General features: G+C 40.5%; 1 protein-coding gene across 1 annotated transcript in view; it reads right to left on the minus strand.

The window, feature by feature from the left end:
- EFCAB6 (EF-hand calcium binding domain 6) overlaps positions 1–8,706 on the minus strand; it is a 108,522-nt gene that overhangs the window by 94,142 nt on the left and 5,674 nt on the right. Inside the window, 2 exon segments of the mRNA XM_019471983.1 lie at positions 360–496; positions 7,607–7,684. Coding sequence (XP_019327528.1) covers positions 360–496; positions 7,607–7,684 — 215 coding nt within the window.

The raw sequence follows: 8,706 nt of genomic DNA on the forward strand, positions 1-8,706 counted from the left end.
TAAGACTGCAGGCAAGGGCAGTCCCACATTGCCTCTCTGGTATCTTAACTATCTAGTTAACTATCTATATCTTACTTATCTAGTAACTTAACCATCCTGAAAATCAAACTGATTGGGATGAATTCTGATGCAGGACTAATACCTTTGGAATGAATTACCAGCGTATTTATCCTTGCATACTATTGCATCCATTTAGTCAGAGAAAGGCTGAAGGCTGCAACTTGCTTACAGAAAATAAACTGGCAAATTAGCCTGCTGCAAGCAGCCCCCAGCCACTGTCATTCAGAAGATCACAAAGGCCCCATCATTTATTGTTATTATTACTCTCACAGAAAAATCATGGCTGTTTATTTACTTACTTTTCAAATTCTGAGTCCTTCATCCTAAAACAGGTGATCTCAAGTGTTTGCTTTAGTGTGTGCCTCTGTATCCATCCTGCACGGCTGTAGTCAAAAAGTCTGCAGCACCTGATAATGTTTTTCACATTCTTTGCCGTCTACAAATTACAGATGATTTCAATGAACAAGAAATCAATACAGACACAACTGACACAAATGCAAGCACTGGAAAGCTTTGCTAACATATAATACAAAACTCCATTTTATACCTATTTTGATAATACAGGACAACCTTCCCCGGCACAGTAGGAAATGTTACAATAACACTCCATGAGAAATGAATATTTTGCATTTACTCAATGTCTAAAGCAATTTCCTCTTCAAATGGCACTAGTAAACTTCAAAACTCTTTTAGGCAAAGCAATGCATTTCAGATACAATTCATACATTTTAAACTGTAGGCAGAGGATGAACTTCCTTCAATGATTGAAACCTAGAGATTTGCTGGAAACCAAATATCAAAGATCAAGGCAGGTATACATTTCATAAGTATCAGTGAACTTCAGAATATCAGTGAATTATTTGTTCTACATACACCAAAGCATTCTTGTTTCCCTTCACTTCAAAAATTGCCAAAATCCAGAAGATTTAGAGGTTGAAAGAAAAAGCATACATGGGACAAACTGATGAATATATTAGCATTCTAGCAATTGCAACTCTCTTCTCCAAGTCTGTTAAAAATCTCAGCAACCTGGACCTTAAAGTAAGCTCACAAACTGAAAACTGACAACAAAAGTAGCGTTGAAGGCTTCCGTGCTTGCTCTGTTCTGTGTTGAATTTGCTCAGCTTACTAGAATAAAGCCTTGTTTAAAAATACCACTCTTTTTAACTGCTGTTTCTGCCAATGCAACCCGGGGATTGAAAGTCGGGCTGTGTTCTTTCTGGCTCACCTAATAGCAGCAATAATAAAGATTCTGTCAGTGCTCCTTACTCACTCATTCGAATGCGGCTGCCTGAGACAGAATTAAATCCAGCTCAGTTGCGTATGCTCTGCAGTGCTACCAGGAGTAAGGAGGAGGAAAGTCCTTGGAGGAAATCCTGATCACAGTGAAGTTGGTACTTCAGTGCAGCCAAGATTTCATATTTTGTTTGTTTTAACCAAAAGAGTGAAGATTCCAAGCCCTGTACTCTCACTACAGAGCATTATGCAGAGCAAATAGGCCTATTTGTGGCTATAACCACCCACTGATGTAAGCAAAGGTTGCCCCAAGTAAGTAGCTATGAATCAGGCAGATTTGACTACTCCTTGGCAACTCTGCCTGGCGAAAAAGGGTGGAAGAGGATAAAGCTTTTTATCTGGCTAAAGACATGAAGAAGGAAAAACAGTTTTTATTCATTAAAAAAAGTCTTTTCCTGTAGTGATACATATAAAACAACAAAGGAAATTCAAAGAAAGGATTAGACTTTGCCAGAGTAGGCTAGGATTTCTCTTTCTTGACACAATTGGCAAATATTTCCACCAAAACTCCAAGCTTTTCATGGAGAAAGAAATGCAGCAATCTTGATTAATTTCTCCCTGTAATCAGATTTAAGTGAAATGTATTATTTAATGAGTGAGGTGAAGGTTTGGATACTGTGGTGCCTGGCACCGGTGGTACCTTTTTCTGCCAGTTTGATATGACCATTTGTCCTTACAGGTTAGATAAGCTACGTACCAACCAGTTTATGCTATCAGAATCTTTCAGCAGAGACACTAGAAGCAACGTTCCTGTTTCTTCTCCGGAGTATTAGTGATATCACAGCACTTTTAGCAACCACAGGGCCTTGCCATAGTGTCTTTGGCACAACGCGCTCTGTTGTCACTGACACATGCCAGCTGGCTGCTTCTCCCCACCCCAGCAGTGACTGCATTTCGGCAGCATTTATACATGTGAAGCACTTGGGGATCCCTTGGGAAGAAGGGGGACAATGAATATTTTAAATATTTTCTTATACTTTAAGAGCACAAAGGATACCCATTGTAAAACACATCCTCTACAGGCTTCGCAACAGGAGGAACTTCCAGACACTCCCTTATGCAGACCGCAGCTTACTGCGAGACAATTTCCTGCCACAAATCACTGAAGTTCATTTTGCTACCCACACAGGTATTGCCAATCACTGTATACCAAGGTATTTTCCTCAGCAACTGTCTCCTGTGGATCTGGGCTCGTAAGGTGCCACCTGCGTCATGCGTTGCTTCCCTCTCCCAGCCTTTATGGAACTTGCTTGGTGGCTCAGGGTGTTCGGCAAGGGTGGGAGGGAGATCTGGAAAGGGGCTTTCATGCATTCCCACTACCCCAAACTCCTGAATTCTGCCTACGATAACATATACCACCTTCCTGCTGTTGAATGAGCCTGAGAGAGGTTTTAGGGAATCCCTGAGACAAACAGGCCCCTAGCATTATAGCTAGGAGAAGAATTGTGCTTTGCAGAGAAGGCAGCAGGCTGGATGGGGAGGCAGAGAAGTTCTGCACAGATGCGCTGCGACGGCTTGCCTATCTAGGGGGATGTGCATGGAGGAGACTGGGACAGACCCAGTGTTTCTTCTGCAGGAAACAAAAGCTGCTTGCCCTTGACGCAAGGACCAGAAGCAAAATCTGTGTTCAAACTTGTGGTTGCTGCCCCTCATTAGAGCTGTACAGTCACCCTAATAAACAACATATGGGAAATCTGGGGTAATTATTTGCCAAGAAAGCAAAAATAGCAAAATTTTAATGGCAGCATTAAGAAATATGCTATAAGGAATAAGTTGGGGACAGAGTGGTAAAACATGCTGCTTTCTTCCATTTTTGTGCAAATGTGTCAAAAATGCATAAATTAGTAAAGAAAAACCCATACTATAACACCTGGCACTCTCTCTGGCAAAAGGACTAGAGCTCAGATGTGCTTTCAAGGCAAACCCTGCAACACAGGACAGCTTGGAAGCTTACCACCCCGCCAACCGTCCCTGAAGGGACCATGCATCAGATCCACGGTCTCCAAAACACCCTTCTCGAGAGTGGAGGAGGTGCACGTGAGGCAAGCTGGCCAGGGCAGGAAAAGGAAGACCCTCAGTCACTCTGCTTCCAGTCTGTCTCAGGACGGTCTGACAGCAGTCTGCAGCAGTCTCCCTGTCTGACTGTCCCCTTCCCTTCGGCCAGCACACCCATGTAGAGATGTACACTTAGATTTCCCGCCCTTCGTGGCACCCTGCTGTAACAGGCACCGGGGGAAGAAAGGGGATGATGGGGAAGCTTTTAGAGTTATGGTTATGTACCTTGTCACCAAACGGAAGATTTCAATCTGCAAAGATCTATCAATCTAGCATATTACACACAGAGAGATACACACATCAGATTTTGTTTGTTTTGTTAAAAAATAGAGAAAGAAAATAAATGCCTGAAAAATATTCTTCTCTTGCTATAAACACATCAGTGCTCATTTTCCCTATATTCTACTTTGGGCCATTTTGTGTAAAATCTTTAATTAAAGTTTTTCTTTGAAATTGTCCTCATCAAACCAGAAGAAAGAAAGTAAAAAACGGAAGGACACAGCTGTGCATATATGAAATGCTATTCAGTACCAAATGAATTGGAACAAAATAAGTATCGTGACTGTTATGCTCTTAGTTTTGGCTCTGTATTCTCAGTAGCACAGTCTAACTTGTCACTTTATATTGATTCCATCTGTTTACACTCTGCAGAGTATTGGCTTCCTACAGTGAACATTTCCTATTTACCAGCTGGTAAAGATAGGCCCAAACCAGATAGAAAAGAATTAGACTATTTTCAGATCCTCATAAACATAAAATCAAAAATTAATGGAGGAGAGGAGATAAGAGTAGGGGGGAGTGAGGAAAATATATGGGTCTGATGCTTGTTCATATTGATAGCCCTTTACAACCCATTAGCAATTTTTAGAGACCTCGAAGTTTGTGCAATGAGTACACAAAATAAAACAATTTTCAGTCCTCTTTACATTGTGCTTTACATGAATAGCCTTACAGTAAATGCAAATCAATCCCAGTACTTCAGTAATCTTTAAAGAGAAACAGTTGGAGTCTGAACTTAGCTAATATAATATTCCCACTCCCATCAGCCAACTATGAGTGAAAGACCTCCATATAAAACGGATGCGCACATGCAGTACAGAGCCATCTTTGCACTTTGACAAATTGAGTTTTAGTTATTTCTTTTTCATACTTACTGCATTCCTCTCTTAAGGAGGCTATTATTTGGAGGGGCTGACTCACCTCAGGAGAGTCCTTTTACTGTCATTAAAAAAATGTTTCAGGTTGCCAGCTCTTCTTGAACAAAGTTTTATTTTTTAACATTCAGGAACACTGTGTCACTGAAGTTGGGGCTCCTTTCTGTGGTGCCATGTCCTTTTGCAAGTATTACTGGGGCACAAATTCTGTCCCTATTTTTGGAGTCCTAGCAGCCAGGTTAGTGAAATTGCACTCTACAAAGAAAAAGAAGGCAGATTTGGGTGCTTAGAAGACGAGCTGCCCTTTATTGAACAGGTCTCTGTTGCGCCAGGGCAGTAGCATGCAGCCAGGGCATCAGCCAGCCAGGAACATGGAAAAGAAGGGTCTGGACTTCTGGTATGGTATGAAAGTTCTGGTTCTTGTTACCCACAGCACAGAAAGAAGCGCATAACTATCCAAACTACATTGCTGCCTTGCTTCCTTGAACACTCACTGGGTCAGTAGTAGAGTTCTTTCATGCACCATCATTTATATTCCCAGGCACACATCTGTTCAGCGTTTGGCCCTCCTTCCCGGGCCAAGATCTTTGCTTAGGAGGCAGCACTGGGGATCCTACACATTGTGGCCATTTTCCTACAGTTTGCTGTTATTTTTCTTTCTTGATCAGGTTTTTTTTTTTTTTCCTCTTTTTTTTTTTAACTTGCTTTTCCCAAGACAGTGACCTTCAGGAGTAACATTTTATTACATTTGACTAGAAATGATGGAAGGACTCCTGTAGTCAAAACAGGTTTTTTTTTTTTTTTCCTCTCTTTTCTTTAAACTTGCTTTTCCCAAGACAGTGACCTTCAGGAGTAACATTTTATTACATTTGACTAGAAATGATGGAAGGACTCCTGTAGTCAAAACTAAACCCAGAGTTTTGCCCTGGCGTTTGAAGTACGCAAAATCTTTTCCTAGCTTATCTATGCTTTAGTGAGCAAGTAAGAATGACTACAAAGGCAGTAAGACTTACTTCCAACAAATACAACAAATAACTTTGGTGTCATAAAGCAAGCAAGGTCAGCCCTGGATCATTTGATTAAGTGAACTGTCAGCATGGATGGAGTTTCCAAGTGCTGGACAGTGATGAGAAATCCAAGGCCGCCTGGCCCTATGTCTTTTCACTGACTAGAAGATGCTCTGAACTACCTGCTGCTTTCCTTGATCTTGGCCAGTACGCTAGCTATGATGTCTAAATACAGGTACATGTGGTAGGTGGTCGAAATGTGGCTTTCTGCCTATACAAGGAGAAAATTACTATTCCTTATTTTACTGAGGACATTAGGAACTTTTTCTTCTGTGTGTTTTTTTTAACATGCACATACAAATTCAAAACCCAGAGTTACTGATATAAATGTATCCTTGACTGATGATGTGCATCCAAACAGAAGCACAGTAAGTTTGGTCTTGGGAATAACCACTGTGATATGTTACAGATAAATATTTAAAAGAGTATATGAACTCTTAAGTGTATCTGAATAATTATCTGTGTACCTCATGCATTTACATATCTTGCAGTACTTATTTAACTGAATTGTTCCTGGGATATATATGTAGCAGTAACCTTGCCTTAAGTTAATGATGTTTTCTGTTAATGTACTAAAATATACATAACAGCTCTATTTTACAATGCTGTTAAAAAAACTAACATAGAACATTGTAAATTAAGTATACAAGTATACCAGACCTCTAATTAGGACTTTGGAGGGTATTTTCAATTCATAAGTTCTATAATAAGAAGATATTTCAGCAGTTTCTTTTGTGATAGGAAACGCTTAACATGAAAACGTAAACGTTACTCTTCAGTTAGCTGCATATAGCCAAATGAGTAAAAGCTATAACATTAATAACAACTATACCAAGTTATGATTGATAGGCTTTTCTACAGCAAGAAAAGATTGTCTTGGATACAATCTGTCCTAACAGCCTTGCGATATGTTAATATTTTATTCAGACTAGAGTGAGGATATATTCAGATATCCTACTCAGCGGAAGAGAAGTAAATGGGTTGCAAATACTACTGCAGCCCTGAGGTGCAATAACAGCTGTGAAATCAGAAAGATTTTATTTCCCCCTTCCAAATTACAGGCCAAGCCCATGCCAAGCACAGCAGGAGGTTGGATTTTCCTTGGAATTTACATCAGGTTATGTTTAATGTATTTCTTCTTCTATGAACAGTCTTAGGGCAGAGCCAACAGCCTGTCACACAGTGCTCTAGAAGGCATGGAATACTCTTCCGTGTCCTTGTAAATAATAACTATTATTAGGCGTGATATGTGACATTAGGTTAACTTTCAAATGCCCAAATATAATAAAATATCATGATGTTGATAAACAGATTTTCATGGCTCAATTTGTGCAAAAATAAAGTAATAAAAATCTAGCTTTCCCATAGTCACACCACCACTTCCTCCTCAATTTAAAAAAGTGGTTTTGTGCTGTTCAACTTTGTGTTGAGATTTAAGTAGACTGAGCTTTCAGGTGGCTGGATACTTCTAAGGAAAAAGAGTACAAAATGCCTAAAATGCCATTCTTCTGATGTGACAGAATGTTTTACACCAATCTTGCAAAAGGCTAAACAATTACAGAAATTGTACTGCCATGGAGAATCTAGTTTCTTAAATAAGTCAACTGTTGTTACTCAAGCCACAAGCATCTAGTAACTAGGAAATAAAATCACAGTGGGACTGCGCCAGTCCTACACCAGAGATTTGTTGCAAGACTGCTTGAAAGAGAAAAGTGCTTAGGTTTTTGATGCTAAAAAGGGATTCACAGTGTGGATGAGAGGCTTTTAAAATACTACTTAGTACTTTAGCATAATAAAAAACCCCCAAGACCACCACCGACAAAACCCTAAGCATACAAGTATGACCAGATCTTCATGATACAACAACAAGCAACATCCTTTTAAACATGTTACTAAATTGATATCAGTACATCAAGAGTAACATCTACTTATCTGAAATGAATTACTACCCCAGCAAGTGGTTTCTGTTATTACCCTGGTCAACATACTTTCTCCTCGAGCAGGGATTCCAGCTGACTTAATGTCATTGTTTGGCAACTGTGGCTGTTCAACCTGAAAATAAATATAATAAAAAATATTAGATGAACATAAACCACAAGTACCATTGAAGACCACTGTAGGGACATCAATGGGAGAGTTTTGTTTTAGCACGTGAACAACTACAAATGCAAGAAAGTGGCTTGATCCTGCCTTTGTTGTGGCTGGTTTTCACAGCTCTGCACTGCTCTTGGAGAAAATCACCACAAATCTGGATCCCTGAGCAGAACAGGGATGTGGCAGCTGCTCCTCTACCACAAGCGTGATGACTGTTAGTGTAAAATATTTTTTCTTGAAGGATTTTTTTTTTTTGGCTGCCTTAAGGGACACAAAGGGCTATTAGCAGCTTGATCTGGCCCTTTGGCTGTTCTTCACAGCTCTGCACTGCTCTTGGAGAAAATCACCACAAATCTGGATCCCTGAGCAGAACAGGGATGTGGCAGCTGCTCCTCTACCACAAGCGTGATGACTGTTAGTGTAAAATATTTTTTCTTGAAGGATTTTTTTTTTTTGGCTGCCTTAAGGGACACAAAGGGCTATTAGCAGCTTGATCTGGCCCTTGGGATGACTCGGGAGTCCCAGGGTCAAGAAAGTTATAGTGCCAGTTCTCCCCTCTCCTCTGCTCCCATCAAGTGTTCTTCAGAGAACAGCATGTCTCCTCCTCCCCTTCTCCCCCGGCACAAATCTGAGATCCATTTGTCACCAGTAACTTTTAACATTATTTTAAAAACTAAAAATACATCACCTTGCTTTTGCTTTTGTTTCCTCATCCCATTGACTTGCATCAAGCACCAGAGCAGGTCATTTTCAGAGTCAACGACCAGCCAAGTTTACTTTCACTACTGGGTTCTGCAGGTGCCAACTTCCACTCTCTGCACATCCTTCTCTGGCTTCAGCCTTAACTAACTGCTTCTGAAAAGCCTCGTGCAATTTTACGCCTATCTGTATTTGCGGGGTGAAGTCCTAGAAGGCAAGCTCCGCCATCATTTCAGCCTCTGAATTTAGTGGAACCGCTTGAGTTTGAAACGGGGAGGCGG

The sequence above is a fragment of the Aptenodytes forsteri genome, unplaced genomic scaffold (genome assembly GCF_000699145.1).
Source record: "Aptenodytes forsteri isolate BGI_AS27 unplaced genomic scaffold, ASM69914v1 Scaffold241, whole genome shotgun sequence".
Classification (NCBI taxonomy): Eukaryota; Metazoa; Chordata; class Aves; order Sphenisciformes; family Spheniscidae; genus Aptenodytes; species Aptenodytes forsteri.